The 18554-nt window shown below is 39.1% G+C and overlaps 2 protein-coding genes across 2 annotated transcripts in view; one reads left to right on the top strand and one right to left on the bottom strand.

Moving 5' to 3' along the window:
• The window catches only part of cntnap2a (contactin associated protein 2a), a 269264-nt gene that overhangs the window by 155171 nt on the left and 95539 nt on the right, over positions 1 to 18554 (top strand). Inside the window, 1 exon segment of the mRNA XM_026363812.1 lies at positions 11665 to 11814. Coding sequence (XP_026219597.1) covers positions 11665 to 11814 — 150 coding nt within the window.
• On the bottom strand, positions 6762 to 8681 carry LOC113164491. Its single transcript, XM_026363813.1, has 5 exons — positions 8414 to 8681; positions 7735 to 7860; positions 7467 to 7634; positions 7212 to 7340; positions 6762 to 7125 (listed from the first exon to the last, which is right to left on the bottom strand). The coding sequence occupies exons 1-5, from the start codon at positions 8655 to 8657 to the stop codon at positions 6848 to 6850; spliced, it is 945 nt and encodes a 314-aa protein (XP_026219598.1). The 5' UTR covers positions 8658 to 8681; the 3' UTR covers positions 6762 to 6847.

Here is an 18554-nt window from a genome sequence, read left to right as displayed (position 1 = left end):
CAGATTTCTTGCTTATGTGTATCTGGCTAGTATATGTAGTGGTTAATAACGTTTGAGCCAACATAGTGCACAGTTAAAAACTTTTTGCAGAGATATTTTCATTTATTGGAGTAAGGTTTTGTTTGATTTTTTTTTTTTTCCCAGACTTAACTTTACATGACTTTCTATTTTACTTTTATGGATTATACATGTATTTGTACCAGTAACAGCTCTGTTTTCATGTAAAGCATTGATACAGCAACCACTACAAGGAATGAGTTGTTGCAGTATTGGAGTTTAATTGCTGTACATAAAGCTCAAATTTGGACACATTCATAATTAAATTTAAATAAGATTGAAATTATTTTCAACAGGTCTATCTTCATAGGCTCCTTTCATTCGAATTATTTCCCTTCTGTCTTACACCCTTTCTTATGCTCCTCTTTAATCTTATTCCCTTCGTCTCTTTCATTCCAACTCCTTCTCTTTACTTAGACACCCTAATTTATTCTGTCCACTGCTGCTTAAATAGGCCATTATTCCCAGGGGTAGGGATTATTACAGAGTTACCCTCTAGGCTAATTGGGCTTGAGCCTGCGATTACATCAGTATTAGTAGAATACACAGACACAAACACAGACTTTAGCATACAAACACACGCTGCCTCCTTTGATTCAGTTATTAGTATCTCTAAGAAGAAAGCCACACTGTGGTTTCAGTGACACAGTGGGAGCTCAGTAGACTTGTAATGAAATGCTTAGTCCCTCTTAATGGTAAATATACTGGGGAGAGACGTGCAGATGTGCACATACTGAGGGGGAAAGACTCAGAGAGAGAGAAAAGAGAGGTTCTTGCAGAGACAACACAATCCATTTTTGTTTTCCCATGGGGGATAATTTGTTTAAGAAGCGTTTTAGAGACAGCTTATTTGGAAATATAATCAGGCATCTGCTGCAAGGTAAAATCATATAAGCTTAACATTTACATTTTCAACCATCTATGGTTGATATTCAGTACATTTAGAGCACATAGTAAATCACAGGAACACAATGAAATAAAAGGAAAAATAAAATTGTTAATGTAACACGTCTTTTACATAGATCTTGGCACAACATGGATGGTAGGACATCTCCCAATGTTAGAAATATTAAGAATTGGATCAAGACTCTTTTTAAGCCCACTGGGGCACCAACCACTCAGGAGACCTCACCAGGAGGTACAGTTCATGTCAAGTTTGAAAGTATAGATCTTTCTGACCTGTTAGCTGTAATAGGAAGAGTCATCAAATAAACACATCATTTGTTGTGCCTTAGTACAGCTATTCACACATCAACACCAGGTTGAAACCAGGTGAACCAGGTGCTGAACAATCCACATCACTTAAATCATTTACTGGATGTATTTATTCTTTATACAGTATTGTCAATTAAATGAAAGAAAGTCATTGCTAGTGCTCATTTTTGCAGTAAGAATGAGCACTCTAGTCAGCAGCTTACAGCACGGGTTTGATTTGCTGTTTTGCACAAAATGGCAGAGAAAGAGAAGTAGTGCGAGCTTAATTTAGACGCAGACATTGATGAGACTTGAATAATTGTTTTTGTTGGTGCATCAAATCAATACCAAAATTATGATGATATAATTGATATTTTAGAGGTGGTGAATAACAAGCCTCCAGCTGTATGTCCATGCCACTCTCTTTCTGCTCAGGATGTGCCAGTAATGCCCAACAAATGTTTGCTAACACATTATACAGAACATATATACATATATGCACATTTATATATGGATTTAATAGAGTCTACTACTAATAAAATGGAATTAGTGTAGTTTGCACAATGAGAATGGTGGTAAAGAGCAATTTCAGGGTTAAGACTAGGTTTTAGGGTTAGTGTGAGGCTTTGGTTATGATTAGAGTAAAGTTTAGGGTGAGGCAGTTAGTTGTGATAGATAAAAAACAGAAACAGAGTAGATTAATATGGCCTACGCAACAGTAGGGAGCTAGGGAATGCATTATGTTAAAGAGTGTCCTCACACTGACTGTCATACAAAAGTGTGTGTGTGTGTGTGTGTGTGTGTGTGTGTGTGTTCACACATATTTTATACTTATGATGATTTTTTTATGTGTCCATATTGTATTGTTAAAGAGGGATATGTAAGTCTGAGCTGCAGAAATAATTCAACAACCTATTTTATGCATGATTGTATTATGAGCATTGTCCTCTGACTATCAGCTTTTAATATCTCTGCAAAGCCCAAATTAATCCGAAGGTGGAAGTAAAAAAAAAAAAAAAAGGATGATGGATAAAGAAAGGGACGTGGGAGCTTCATATCTCTGATAGTGAGCGTCCAATCACCTAATATCGCTTCTCATTCTTGCCACAGTGGTCCCAAGTCATTAAATTTCTTCCCTGATTGAAGTCAGAGCGACAGGTACAGTAGATCTCACCGGCTTCTAGGATCACACACTAATAATCCCTATACGCATACACACATAATCAAAATGTGTGTTTCTATGAATGTGTGGTCTCGTCTGTGTGTCTGTGCGACACCATGAACTTACCCCGCGGCTGTTTGTGACCTGCAGAAACATGGGCCTGCTCCCGTTGAGAAAACATCTGTCCTTTCATCCACTTTCCTCTCTCATGCAGAGAGACAGAGAGTGAAACTAAAAGGAAGATGAGGCACAGATTAGACTGTGGGTGTCTTCTTTTTCTTAACAGTGTGTGTTTTGTGTGCGTGCATTAATAGAGGGTACTTAGTTGTGATTCCTGCAGGGACTCTGATCTAATTTTCCCCTAACTTGTACTTACTCATTAACTCTCCAACTCTTTTGCTTTGAACACTGATTTATTAGAATTTTACAACACCGTTGTTAGAGTGGGGCTGCTAAGTGTTGCATTGATGACCGTTTCTCAGGACCAAACCATGTTTTGATGTGCCCAAAAATAAATCAAACCCATATTTTCCACATTACATACCGTGAAATGATCCAAAGCTATAGAACAAGGTACCTGATATACGTGGCATGTGAGTGCTGGTTGTATGTGTGTTGGAGATGCTATCCTCTGATCAGCCTCTTGATTAATTATTGAATTATGGACACTAGCTTTGTTTCCATGGAAACAGTACTCACTGTTTCCAGTGCTTTTGAAGAGCTGCAGAAATCTAATTTCCTAAGAGGCTATCATGAGACAAAGTGGGGAATTTTCTTGTTGTGTCTCTTCTGGTTCTCAAAGAAGACAAAAGATGTATATAGAAATAATTAATGTTGATTAATTAAATATGTTCAGCTTAAAATAAGTGAAAACATGATTTAGCCCATAGCCACCCATTGGTGGTTCAATCCCTGTCTCTGTCACCAGGTGAGTCCTTGAGCAAGACACTCCACGCTAGCTCCCTGGGTACTGTATGTGGCTGCCCAGTGCTCCCCTCAGGGGGATGGGTTCAATCATGAGGACACTCTGTATGTCATTGTAACATGTACATGTGACATATGACAAATAAAGGCTTCTTCTGCTTCTTCTAAAATCCTTGTGTGCTTAGTTGTCAGTTCATGTGAGGAGAACTTAGAAATGCTTCTTTCAAGACAATAGTATGAAGCTTATCATCTTATACTTTTCTATTTGGGTTTCATTACTTTTACACTGTATATCTATGCTATCGCCTTTGTATTATTATTAATTATTTTTATTTCTACATGGTATGTATAGTTCCTTTTCTTGCAACAGTTTTAGAAAGCAGTAACAGAGCTGTACGGTATATGTTAGGCAAGAATAACTTTCACTCGCTTTGCTTTAAGTAATTTTGAAATTCATTTTTTCTTCCTTATTTTTCCAAATTGACCAATTTAATGTCATGGGGAAAAAATATTCTCAGTCAGAAGTGAAGCTCATTGCAAAACAGGACAAAGCCTCCAATTGCATAAACTACCAAGCACCTTCAAGCCAGAAATAGTGTTTGTGTGTGTCTGCGTGTGTGTGGGTTTGTGTTATCAACTCAACCAGAAGTAATAACATCAGGTCTTTTGAGATGCAGATGCAGAATTACTATCAGCCACACACACACAAGGTGACTTGCACTGTCTAAATAGGAAGTGTAAAGAATTACAATAATGGAAAGGCCTGAGGCTCAGATTTGAGGGGAAGAAACTACTACTACTACACCCAGGTCTAATTATAACATTACATTGTTTCTTACTCCTAGTGTGTGTGTGTGGGTCTGTCTGTGCCTGTGTGCACTTGCATTTCTTTGTGTCTGTGCGAGGGTTAATGTGTCCTACGTACCATGGCTTCCGAGGAGATGTGTAAATCCCATCAAACTATGAAACCAAACTGTTTGGTGCACTGGATATTTAGAGGTGGAAGGGGATAAAATTATGAATGCCAGTGGGTACCGTAAATTCATAGCAGACAAAATTCATTTATACTTTACACACATCAATGTGGAGTAGAAACGAGGAGAGAAGAGGAAAGGAAACGAGAGTAGAGAAATGGTGATGAAAAGAGACAGTAGAGTAGCAATAAGGATGAGAGGGGAGTGCAGGAGTAAGTAAAGTTACAAGGAACAAAAGTTGTAGGGTAATATTACAGAAATAATATAGCACGTTCTGAAAGAGATAGAAAAAACAACAACCAAGGATAACCACAACTAACGTTTCTAACTGTGATAACCTTACATTATCCCAATTGTATCTATTGATGTATTTGCTTATGTATAGTATTATATACATGTATGTATGTATATACACACACACACACACATATATATATATATTTATTGCAGTTAGTCCGTCTGTAATCAGTTTGTTCTTCCAAGCATGTGATTTATACCTAATTCATATACCTCTATCTACTACTGTACTACTGACTGTCTTATTATACAGTGTATTAGACATTAATTGAGCACATGTTCCTTCATTTCTTTGTAGTAATGGTTAATGGAGTCATCATTTCATTAGAATTGGTTAAAACTGTTGAACACAGAGCTTCATGTTCAACAGTTTTTACAGTTGTCAGTTAATACAGATTAGATGTTCAATGAGATACATTGATTTTAGTTTATTCCACCAATTGCAAAAAGAGCATTATTCAACTAAAAGTACTATAATAATAGGCTTTCATTCATACAGAGATGTACATACAGCACAGCCCTGTTCACTGCTGGTTTTTGTTGATATTATCCCGTTCTTTTCATCACAAAATAAATCACTACAAGCTTTTGTGCTGTAACAAATTCATTTCTTTTCATTTACTATAACAAGAATTAACTCGGTTTGATTGTCCCTCATTTTATATTTGTGCTGCTTACTCACCCGCACTTTTATACTGTTCACACTGTCATGTCATTCTGAAATATTATTAACTTTTTTAAATCTTCTTATTTTTTTTTTTTTTTTCATTTCAGTCTAGCTCCCCCCTTGACGTTGCCTTAATGTCAGAATTGAATAGTCTGCTGCTCCTGCATGTTATCTATCAATATCCAGTGCTCTGCAAATATACACTACCTGCACCCTTACACATAGTTAAAAAAAACACACCAGACACACACCTCATACTAACAAGCAAGACATAACTTGGTTAGTTGAGAGACTTGAATCTGTGGTATTGGCTTTGTAACCCTATAAAACCACTGTGCTAATGACAGACATAATAAAAGCTGTCTGTTTACCACATGTAGAGTACAGCAAGTTAGAGCACTGCTTAACTCAAAGTGCCAGCTAAGTCATTAAATGAAACATGGTAAATGCAAAGCGCATCCACCCACTATGACATAGATGTCTGTAGATATGAAGAAATCACGGTGTAAAGCCGGCCCTATTATTAGACATAATATTTGTAACATTTCTTCGTATCAGTCACTTTTTCTCTCTGGCATTGAAGTGAAAGGCTTGGTGACAGTCAGCTCCACCCTGCGTTCTATTTTTATGTTTACCCAACTCTTCAGCTCAGCCCAGATGTTCTAGTAGTGGTGCTGGTCTGCCCACTTGTCTGTTTGCACATTGGCTTGAACTCTTTATACTTTACTAGACATTCTGTGGCACTTTCCACTCTACATGAGCATGTTTTCTAGTCTCAACAGCGACAGTGGAAATAACACAGAGTAATGGAAAACGTCTTATGCTCAAGTTGGTCTATGAAAGACACAAATGGGTCTGAGAGGTCCAACACAGCTGCTGTTGTTGTGTTGGTAAACGACATTTTACAGGTCAGGTGTTGCAGAGCTTTAATATATTGGTTAACCCAGGACTTCAGCGTATGGGTAGGTACGTGTAGCACACAGTAGTTGGTACATTTAGTGAAGTACATACTTAAGTTTGTGAGTAAAAAGCTTTAAAGCATTCCAGCTGTAGTTTCTCTGCATTACCCACTTATAAACTGGAAAAGGAAGGGTCACCAAAGTACTCTGTTGGGACACATGGGGTTTCACTGTATTGGTACAGTCTGGACTTCTGTGTGAAGTACGTCATGTGTTATCCTGGCAACAGGAGCAATTTGCACATTTCACAATGTCGTGTTTGTCTTGACTTTTTTTTAACCCAGAATCAACTCTCTTCTTGCATAAGATTTGGTAAAATATTTTCCAGATGTTTTCCTCTAAGTGAGGTGGGCAAAATGCTGTTCGTGACAGTTACATGGCATTTTACATGAAGCAAGTGAGCTAAGGGCTGATATGTTGATGGGAAACTCCAGAGCTTTGAAGGTTTCCACCAAGAAGGATAGTAATATCATGTATTTGATAACTGGAAAGTTAAAAATAAAACAGCCATGTTTTAACAAATGAACTTTGCTATTTTCTTGTAGTTTTTATTGGATATATTTCAGTGTATTACAGCCATGATTGTTACACATGATGTTAACCTTTTCATAGGTTACATAGGAAACAATAGGAAGCCACTAAAGGTGTTCAAAGTGCTACCGTCATCATAAAGCCCACAGTTTTGCTGGAGACGTATATAGACCACATCTCCTTGTTCCAACTGTAGAATTAATGCATTTGAAATGGAGGCGTGACCACCAGCTACCTCAGAATTATGTAAAATCCTTTTAGTACCATGGTATAAATTTACTGCCATCCATTCTCCCTTCTTGTTGTTGAAGGCAGTGAATCTGAAGTAGTACACTCCTTTGACAGGTGCTGTGAAGATCCCTGCAACAGTAAAGAATCACAGACCTCAGCTTTGCTCATTTTTTTCAGGGGTATAATGATGATGTTTGTGCGAATTCATAGACTACCTGTAGCTGGGTTGTAACCGCCACCAATATTTGTGAACACTCTACTGTAGATGAGTGGAGTTTCAGTGTTGAATGGCCCAATCTTTCCTGCAGTAGTCAAACCAGCAGAGAAAGCCAACTTCGAAGCGCCTGTAACAAAATGGTGAAAACATTTAATCGAGATAATTGCGATGCCATGTTTTGGTTTTGTCTCCAGTGTATGTGTGCTGGTATAGAGTGTATGTAGGATGTGTTTCGGATTTCTTATCAGTATACCTGCAATTGTGTTCTGAATCACGGCCAGTTTGCTGCTGGTGAGCTGTTGTTCAGTCTTCAAAATACCGAGCTGTTCTGTGAGAGCTGTCACCGCCTTCTTCTGCTCTTCCACCTCCTTCTCACTGCTTGTCATTTTATAAAGCAGTGATGCCAGTTCTGTTGCTTGCACTGGAAGATTGAAAGCTCGGCATCCATCAAGAGTGCTTTGAAAGAGTGCGTTCAAAGATTTTTAAAAATGACCAAATGTGTTATGTTTGCAATTGTATACCAGTAATCAGCCTCTCAGCCTCCTCCACTTTTTTCGTCTGGAGCTGCTGTTCAGCTTTAGCTGCTTCCAGCTCTTGTGTTATTGCTGTCACCTTGTTTTCAGCTGCTGTCAGTCTGGAGCTCATCACTGAAATATTATAAAGAAAGGCAGTGTAAAGTAGCTGGATTGTTATTGTCTATTGCTCTTGACGTACCCCCATATCTGACTTCTATCCATAAAAAGCCATCAAAGCATTGTTTTATTGAATTATCATCCATAAAAGCCTTTTTATTGAATTTCCATTCTCTTGTTGTCTGGCATTGTAATGTTTTTCCCCCTTGGATTTAGTTTCATATATTTTTTTGGCCTGGGAGATATATTGCACTGTATTTAGATATTAGTTTATTTTCATTTTGACTCTGTGCAGACACATTTTCTAACAATATATTTTATATAATTATGTATTTCATTTTGAATCTTTCAAATAATTGATTTTAAATTTATAATCAATACATACATTGCTTCATTTGATGATTTTCTGCTATGCAGTCATTTATTTTGGAGATAACCTTCTGTTTACACACTGTATACTCTTAATTTAGTCATCTGGCAGGACTTTAATCCAAAGTAATTTGCTGGTTCTCTTAAATTAGATAGATTACTGAATAATGAAGCTAATCAGATTTTGTTCTTTCACTACCTGCATTGTCTTTCTCCAAACCAGCCACTCTGTCTCTCTGGGTTTGTAGTTCAGCCTTTGTATTCCTGAGTTCCACCTTCTGCTCTATCACCATGTCTCTCAAATCTCTAAACTCATCCCAGATATCCTTCCTTGTCTGGCCACTCATTTGTAAACCTTGGTCAGCTCCTTGCTCAGCTCCTTGGTCAGCTCCTTGAGCCCATGTCCCAGACAGACAGAACACCAGCAGCAGAGTAGCCCTCATCGTGAAACCTCACTCGTCCAGAAAATGTTGTGGGTGGACGAAGTTGACTCTCTTTTATTGTTGACTACAGAGCTGAAGCCAGACCCCTGACCATATTAGGGAAAGTGGGCTGATGCAATGGGTGCACAGCTATTTATTTAAGAATGAGCTCATTTTATGTATCTGTTTTTTTTTTTTTTTTTAGCACATTTACACAACAAAAACGTACTTAAACGTATAACTTTTCATAAATAGAATTGTTTCTCATAATACAAAAAAGCATCTGAAATATGAAATATGATCACATGTGATCACCATTTAACATTTATTATTTGTGTATCAAACTAGCACAGTTGGCCAAGTTTGACTTTATGCCTGTTTTGATATAATCAGAATAATAGATGGTACTCTACTTAATGATAGTGTCCTTTTTTAAAGCCTTGGATGAAATGGAGAATAAAATAGTTTGCAATCTCAAAATGCCATGTGCAAATCTGAATTAAATGTTGTTTTTAAATGATGTAATGAGCTCCTTGTTTTATTATATGCCAGCATATTTAAGTGTTCTGTGATTTGAAATGGTTATGTATCACTTGCAAAGATATTCCTGCCCAGTTTGGTGACTTTTTTAAGTTGAGATCAAAGTGAGATCAGGAGGTGATGCAAGAGGACCCACAGCACAATGTGTTCAGTACTCATCAGACCACTATGTGCACGTATGAATGACATTTCCAAAATATGAAAGAGTCCTACCCAGTCAGATCAGTTCGCTACCCCCTCCTTCTGCTCTCCTCCATTATCAATGCTCTCTTTATCTATGGCAGACAGCTGGCATGTGCGCGATTTGAGCACGTGTATTTGGCATATGTGACAGAGCGAGAGAGAGAGAGACCTACCGAGTCAGTGTGCGTTCAAGCAGGCACTTGTGTGTGTGTGTGTGAATGTGTGCTGGACTGAGTGCGAAGATTCAGTAACACTGCCATAACTGATAAGCTCATCATTCAAAGCTATTGCAGGTGATGTAAAACAGATGAGGGAACACAAGGTTACACAGTATCTATTTTCCATTACATTCGAGAGGTTATAGAGATGAACAGCATGGAGCACGGAGCTTGATGGTGATTACATCAAACCAATAAACCATCAGAAATGTGATTGAAGGACCGCATCAAGGTCACTTTCTACCAGAACTGACTTTTTCCTACCAGACAATTCACACTCCATCCTCTAATTTTCTGTCATTATTACTTTTCAATTTGTGCCTTCTCAAGTGCAACAAAAAAAAATCTATTTTGAACAGTATCGTTGAATTCTATCCTGTGACAGTGCATATTTAACCAGCATTGTCCTGAGGGAGGCCACAGCAGTCACACCCCCCAGCTGGCGGCCATCTTGGCTCTCAGTTTCTTTGGTCACTGCCGTCATGACACTCATATACACACACACACACACAAACACATGGTCACCCTGCTGATGGAGATTAATTAGTGCAGACTCCCTGCTGACATGAAAGCCAGGGCCTCTTCGTGTACACTGCGAATAAGTAAACAGTGCAAAAGTGTGCTGTGTAAACACACACACACAGCAAAGGCACAAAAATGACAGAAACCTGCACCCTCACTACCGAACCAACATACATGGGTCAAATGCATTGAAGCATGCAAGATACAAAGGTAAATTTGTATTGATCTGAATGTAGATCCATAGCCTGTGCTTCACATGACTGTACCTTGAACTTTGTCACATCATCCATACTATGGATGTAGTGAAGCAGTGAGCTGAGGCAGATTGAAAAAGACGGACACCGCAGTAGATGGTCGCAAGAGGAGAGGAGTGTAAGAAAGAAAAAAAAAGGAAACGTGAAACCAGAAATAAAGGGAAGGAAATAAAGACAGAGAGAGAGATGGAAGAAAAAATCAGGGACAGAGAGGGAGGCAGAGAGGGAAGGATGACTAGAGATTGGTGTCAGTAAGAGGTGATGTATAGAGGAGAGGGTGATGAGAGTGAGCTGGCTTCTCTCTGGGCTCCAGTAGTAATGTCCCTTTCCAAAACATCACTCATATTTAATGGAGCACAGCTACAAGGGAAGGGAGAGGAAAGGAGAGCACAAAACTCACATGCACAAACACACTCTACATTGACATATGCAGACAGCACAACACATTACAGACTTGTACACACATGCACAGACTGGTCAAAGCTCGCACGCGCAGACGGAGAACACACACACACACACACACACACACACGCGTACTTTGGTACTCGGACGCAAACAGGGTTCTCTGAGAGTTAATGGAGTTGAGACACACGGGCCTTGAAAGTAGAAGCTGCAGTCAGCTAGTAAAGGGGGAGAGTGAAAGGAGGGAGAGAACAAAAGAGCTGAAGAACCCTGGCATGCATACTGTATGAGAATACAGGGTGTGTAATATGTGAGGGGGAAAAAATGGCATGCAGGCAGCTGGATGAGCCTTGGCTGGTGTCTTAACCACATTTGAAACCAGAGAGCAGAGACATAAGAGAGGGGAAAACACAGGAGTGCATTTAACTGTGTAGAAAAAAACGACTTTTTGACAAAGTAGAAGGAAAACAGAGAGCGATAGCCACACATCACAGACAGAAATTTTATTTCCTAGTTTTGCCACCCACATAACCACATAACGCCATGATAAGTCACCCTGTCATCTTACAGTGGGGCGCTTACTGTACGTCATACTCAGTTTTCACAAGATCAGAAGTTCTTCACTAACATTTACTTTTTAGTAAGGATTTACTGAGGATCAGTTTTTGTTGCTTTGCTACAGGAACAGTCACAAACAGTGATCAGCGCTTTTTTCAACAACGTAAAGTTCAAAAATAATAAATGAAGCGCTGTGCTTTGAATGTATTATTGTATGTTAGTAGTTTAGTATTGTAATTTTCTTTGAAATAATGTTTAAGGAAACAGTCAGACTAAACCTTGCACTAAGAATGATTTACACTTTTACAACATTGTTTTTCGAAGTTTCACCTTTTCCACTTTACTTTACAGGCTCAGGCCTTAACGACGGACAGTGGCACGCAATGCGTTTAGTCACCAAGGAGAACTTTGCCATGTTGACGATTGATGGTGATGAGGCGTCTGCTGTGCGCTCGACTTCACCTCTCACCATCACCACGGGAGGAACCTATCATTTGGGAGGTAAGGTCACCCCAACATCTGACGACAACACACTCCTCACTTTCTTCTCCATACACTGTCAACACATCACACTGCTGGCCAGTGCCCATCAGGGAGGCTAGGGTATATAATCTAAAACATTTACTATACTGAATAAGTAGATAATGGTGAGATGGAAATAACATTGTTTGTTTCAGGCTGCAGTACATGTTGTTTTTCAAGAGTTGCTTTTTGTGGTTAATCACAGTGCATGACTTTTTATTTGATGATGAAATAAAATGAGCAAAGAGCACCGAACCCCATCAAAATTAGAGATGAATCACAATCTGCTTTTAGTTTATTTTTACATAGTGTGATTTGTTACTACATTTAGTTGAATAATTTAAAACATTTTGTAAGAATGTTTTGGCATTAGTGAAACAGAGCTCTGTTTCTGATTTAATCAGTGCTAATAAAGCTCTTATCTGTGTCTATATGTGTGTTTGTGATTTTACAAGCTAAAAATATGTCCATCAATCTGCCTAGAAATCTATATCCCTGTGGCCATAGTTTAGAAAGTTGCTCACTTATGAAAAACCCCCGCTATAAGTAGACTACCAGATATGTGTACACAAGCACACAGACAGGAAAGCAGTAGGACACACACACACAGCTGCCACAATCTGTCTGAATTAGAAAGATGCCAGGTTAATGATGCCAGACACCGCTGTCCGTCTGTTGGAAGACGGTCCGTATCTAAGTGTTCATGTGTGACTTTGTGTGTGTGGGCACCTGTATGAAATTACAGTAACTGAGAGAGATAGTCTGGGCTCTGATAGCTCCATCAGGTCCATGTCCTTCCCTCCCTCTCTCCAAGTACAATCTCCTCCATCAAGCAAACTCATTTCCCCGGGTCAGTCAATAAGGATCAGAGCACCTCTCACGAACATCCAAATTGTTTTAGCATGTTGTCCATCACTTTCCCTCGAAGCCATGATGACTTTTTTTCAAACAAAATTAATCCAAAAGAATAATTCAAAATCTATTTCTTTCTTATCTTTTACACTCTTTATGTCTTTATATCTGACCACTTTTCTATTTTCAACCCCCTCACCTCATATCTTTCTTCTTACCGTCTCCATTTTGATCTAACTTGTGATTTATTGCTTTTGGTAAGCTGAGTTGGGAATCAATAGTGACTGAGAGGAGGTAACCTCCGTAATGTCTTTACCACTTGAAGATGACAGTAAGAGAGAAAAGGAAAGAGTGAAATGGATTAAAGATGGTGAAGAAGAGAAAGTAGAAACAAGGAATGACAGGAAGATAAACAGAGTTTCTGGCAGGGAAATAAAAAAGTCACTTGACACACAACTTGCTGTTTAATCTGGGTTACAGGAGGCATACACAGCACCTCCCCACATTAAGAGGAGTTTTGGAGCCATCATATCAGCATTATTAAAAAGATAAACTATATCTTTAAGAGAATTTAAGAGGAAGAGTGACAGTGAGACAAAAAAATCTCATTAGCTCAAAACAGGCACAATTCATGTAGATACAAATTGTTTCTGTCTCGTACTAGAAAGAAAATCATGTGTATGAGTGTGTGCATACACGCAGTCATACAATCAGTGATACAATACAACTACTGGATGTTCTTCAGTGCGGGGGCTGCATTGGCAACAACTGTGACTGGGGTTTTACTCATTAATTTTACATAACATAATGAATGCTGAGGAGCAGCCTGGTGGTAAACACACGTTTGAAGGCTGCAAGGGATACAAAACTGCTGATTGTTGTTATCGCAAAGAGTACAAAGTGATCTAGGTCGTCGCTTTGCAGGCTCAGGGAGTCGTATCTGGAACTATTTCAACCAGTTCTTAGTTCAGTTTGGAGATTTATTTCATGGAGAAGGTAAAGAATGTGTAGTGACGCAGGTTGGTTTTAGCTCCATCAGTTTGCTCCTAGCTTTGAGGACTTGACTCGTGGTCTAGACCATGCTGATCTGTCCTCCAATTTAATCCTGGACCTTTCTTCCCCTTTATCTTAAGGAAGGCCTCCATGTATCTGTATCTGTGTGTATGTGCATCAGTGTTGGTGTACAGATCTCTCATGAGCACTTTGTGCGTGTGTTTTTGACCAAAATGCTCATAAAATCTCAAACCTACATACACAACGAATAATCACACAGAATATCTAGAAAATGTATTCAAAACACTCCACCTCATCATATTCAGAGGCTAATTGTCATTCTACCACTGAGGCAACAGAATAATATGGTCAGTATATAAAAGATAGTTTAGCCTTTGGCTTGCACTCAATTACTCTCTCTGTCCGCTCAGCTTGATGAGTCAGAGAGGCCAAGCGCATTAAGCTGTCCTAAAACTCTCAAACAGTATTCCATCAGCATTTTCTAAGCGACCTAGACTGTTCTTGTCAATATGCCACAATTAGCAGGAACTCCTCAGTGTCATGAACCATCCATGTTCCTTTATATACATAATTGCTAAGAGCAATTTATGTAGGTTCAGTGATCCAGGTAGCCATCAGCCTCCAATCTCTTGACTGTAAGGCATCAGTCTGCTTTGTTTCTATTCTGTAACTGTAGTTAATCAGTAACCCCAGACTGCTACTGCCGTGTAATCACACTGTATGAAAATGAAACAACTCTTTATATGCTGGTATTGACAGTGCAGAAGGAATTTGCCACTTCTGCCTTTTTTTTTTCAGGTTGTCTCCTCTCTTCATCTTATTGTGGAGAATTATGCGTCTCATAAGCTCTGCATGTGCCTCTGTGATAAAATTCTGGAAAGGCATATCTCAGGGCATGGGCATAAAACCATTTCTAAAGCTTTCAGTGAATAACTGAGAAATAGAAGGTTTCGGGTTCACTAAGAGTCTTCCTAGGATTGACCGTCTGTCCACACTGAATAAGTAGGTAAGAAAGGCCTTGGTGGCCAGGGAGGTGACCAAGAACCCAATAGTCACAATTACAGAGCTTCAGAAATTCTCTGCAGAGATAAGAGAACCAGTTGAAAGGACAATAATCCCCGCAGTTAGGCTTTTATGGTAGATGGGAGCTACACTGGGTCAAAGGAGTGTGTGTCTACTCTGGAGGTATTCAAGTGCAGTTCAGAGTGTAGTTCACGCATGTTTTGGATGTGCTCATGACAATGGTGAAACACCTTTTGTGTCGAGACACGGTCTGGTCAGACAAATTGAGCTCTTTGTGCGGAACTCTAAACTTTGCTAGGTGTCTATACTTTACACAGCTTTACACAGTCACCTGGCTAATTAGCATATAGTGTTGCATGGTGGCAGCCTCGTGCTGGAGTATATTATCCACAGTATAAAACTTCTTCTATCTTTAAGCTTCAACACAATGTCAAAAAACACAATGCATGGTCACACTGGAAATACCAAGTCACACTCTCTCTGTGTCTATTCAAATAAATATATACATAAATATAAATGTTAGAATAAAATGACTCACACTGAATTCACAAACACCGTTTCCAGAGAATATTAAAATCACTTAGCATCCTCAGTTTGTATGTATAGTCTCTGTGTGGATGTCTTAAAAACATGTGAAATTCAGGTGGTCATTCACAGTTGCAAGATTTCATAAGACTACTGACAGTTTTTATGGGGAATCTGTTGATCCTCAAGGGTTACAGTATGGCTGGGGTGATTTTTGTGTTCTTTGTGTTCTTCTATGGTGCTTGGGGGAGCTTCTCAGTGGCAAAGACAGGGAGAGTTGAGGTAAAGATGAATGCAGCCAAATACAGAGCTCCCTGAGGAAAACCTGCTCTGCATGCAAACTGAGACTGAGGTGACACTTCAACTTTGAGAACAACAATGACCTGAGTATACAGCCGAGTGCTGGAGTGGCTTTGGGAGAAGTCTCTGACTGTCTTTGAGTGGTCCAGACTTAAACCCCATAGAACTTCTGTGGAGAGACTTGAAAACGTCAGTACACAAACACCATCCAGTCTGACGGGGCTCGAGAGGAACTGCCAGGAACAAAGGGATAAGCTGCACAAATCAGGTGTGAGAAGCCTGTGGAGACTGTAGAGATGATTGAAAGCTGTAATTGTTGCTTTTACAAAGTAGCGCAGTGAGAGTCTAAATACTTTAAATTATAAAAGACTTTGTCTCTTGATCATGAAAGAAATGTTAAAAACGTCTTTTTGTTACTTTGTTGTGAGCTATTGAGTGTAACTGGATCGATAAGTTATTTATGTATTAAAAGTGAAATCTGCAGCACAGTAAAGTATACAAGAAGTGAAGGAGTCTGAGTAAATGTCAGAGGAATGAAAATACTTCAATCTTTTGTTATAGCACTATTTTATTTTCTCCACTCCACCACTCTCTCTCATTGCTTTCATTCTCCCCAAATTGTCTTTTTTTTGGACCTCTTCCTCTTCCCTTTCCACTCATCCCTCTTATCTGCTTTAACCGGGTCAACTCCTTCATTTGCCTCTTTCCTCATCGCTTCTCTTCTCCACCCTTAGAGCGTGTGCTTTTAAAAGCAGTCTTATGAATCCAAAGCCCATTTTACGGGGAGTAGTTTCTTACTCCTGACACTACGCTTAGAGAAATTAGTAAGTGACTGACACAAGAAATCCGCAAATTTAATTTCTCAAGATGGAAAACTCACGGACACTCATACAAACACACACACACACAGGCGCATAAGCCATAAAGTCATGCTATTTTCTGTGCAGGAACAGGCGACAAATGGATATACTAATGACAAAGTCAATTATGGGACGTTCCACCCTGAAGCTTGCTGGTGTTTCATAACTGTGAACAAAAATAGTGTACACTGCTAGTTTTATTAGTTTTGCAATCTTCGCGTTCTTACCAATTTTATAACTCTGCTGAGTTATTCCAAACATTGTCATAACATTTCTAAGCTCGCTGCTTTCTTTTTTTCTACTTTAAAATCATATTTGCTTTATATCCATGAATAAATATTTATAGTGTGATTTAGTCTTAAACATAATTTTTCTATTAAAGTATAAAGTCTAGTGTGCTATGCATGAAATGTTTGACCTTTCAAATGTGCTACTTTAACTCCTGTTGGAAGAATGTGAAAAAAAAACATGCTGTAACTTACTAATTACATTTTATTCATTATAACTGCAACATATAGCGACGCTTCTAAATGCTGGAACCTCTTCCTTCTCCTGAAGCTTGTGATAAATTAGACATGACACTCTTGACGCCTGCATTTATCAAAGAGCAGGCTGTACGTGTCTACACGTGTACAGCAAGTGCTTTTCTTGTGTATGCGTGTGTACCCATACTGCACCTTTATTAATGTGCATATCTGCGATAGTCGGTGCATGTTGTCCCTGATGTGTGTAGTGATGTTTGACATGGATACATGTTATGTTCCTTTTGAAGGTTCTCCATAAGGTGTTCTGCAGGTATGTGTTAAGGTAGTTTTCCCTGGGGTGTATTTGGATTTTGTGAGATTATACATATTGGTTCTGGCAACAATATCTGTCTCCTCTGAATATGTTGTAGAGTTGCAGCCTCAGAATATTTAATTTTTTCCTCTCAGGACTTTGGCTGTTGTCTTGGCTAGCTCCTTCAGATGCATCCGTCTAAACATGTTAGGATGTGGACACAGGTGCTTTATGACCTGGGAACCGACCTTGCCAGACTGATGTATTCAGGTGGAAGAGAGCTAATGCTGGTCTGTGTGTTCTGATAGAAGCTCTTTGGACACAACAGGACTGTGGTAAAAGGGAATTATTGTTGCTGGTCTTTATCCCAAGGAATGGAAAAAAGCTTTTTGTTTATACCACAAATTAAAACCATAGAGCAATGTTGCATTCAGGAAAAAAAAATACTTTCTTAGTTTGGGTTTAAACTATCAGTGTGTGTAATAGCTTTTACAGATATATATGACTTTTTTAAATTTAATAATTTTATTTATTTTGGAAATAAATAACCACAACCAGAATAGATCCACACAAATACAAAATCAATTTAAAAACATAACATAAATAATGATACTGATGATAGTCAGTTCAGTTTCCCACCTCCATACAGAGGGGGACAGAGTTGTTTGATGTTTGATGGCCATAGGCAGAAAGGATCTCCTGTGGCGTTCTGCTCTGTTGATCCACGAAATGATCCACCACTGTCTGGTACTCTGTGACGTCTCCACCCTGGATACATCCTAGAACTGCAGAGTCATCAGGGAACGTGTCACGATGGCAGGACTCTGAGTTGTACCTGAAGTCTGACGTATACAGTGTGAAGAGGAACGGAGACAGAAACTGTCCCCTATGGATCACCTGTGCTACAGACCACCGTGTCAGACACACAGTTGCGCAGGTGGAGGAACTGGGGATGGTTGGTGAGCTAGTCCATGATCCACGAAATCAGGGGATTGGCAGCCTGCATGTTTTTTAGTCTGTCTCCCAGCAGATGCAGGCCAATATTAAACTTAATAATTAAAAAAAAACTTTGCTGTTTGGTAATGGACTTTCAACAAAAAATTTGGAAATGAAGTTTGACGGTTTGTCAGTTGTATGTCTTTTCAATTTCTCCAAAAAAATGAGCAGCATATAAAAACAGGCACCCAACAGACAAGTAGGATGTTATGGTGCAGTTAAATTGGGAAAACACCCCTTGGTGGTTTACATAGAATAACAGAGCAGCGAACCTCTGTCAGCTTTCACGGCGTAGCAACATCCATCCATCCACCAACCTCCATGTTCCATGCATTGCTCTGTTCGTTCTGCCAACCTGTCAGAAAGACTCCG

Source organism: Anabas testudineus, chromosome 2 (genome assembly GCF_900324465.2).
Source record: "Anabas testudineus chromosome 2, fAnaTes1.2, whole genome shotgun sequence".
Lineage (NCBI taxonomy): Eukaryota > Metazoa > Chordata > Actinopteri > Anabantiformes > Anabantidae > Anabas > Anabas testudineus.
Note: the sequence above shows the minus strand (reverse complement) of the source record. Positions and strands in the feature narration are given on the sequence as shown.

Coding starts and splice junctions, on each gene's coding strand:
- LOC113164491 (XM_026363813.1), bottom strand. CDS start 8,657: ATGAGGGCTACTCTGCTGCTGGTGTTCTGTCTGTCTGGGACATGGGCT. Junction 7,635..7,734: donor GGCTGAGAGGCTGATTACTG/GTATACAATTGC, acceptor TCAATCTTCCAG/TGCAAGCAACAGAACTGGCA. Junction 7,126..7,211: donor CGGTTACAACCCAGCTACAG/GTAGTCTATGAA, acceptor TTACTGTTGCAG/GGATCTTCACAGCACCTGTC.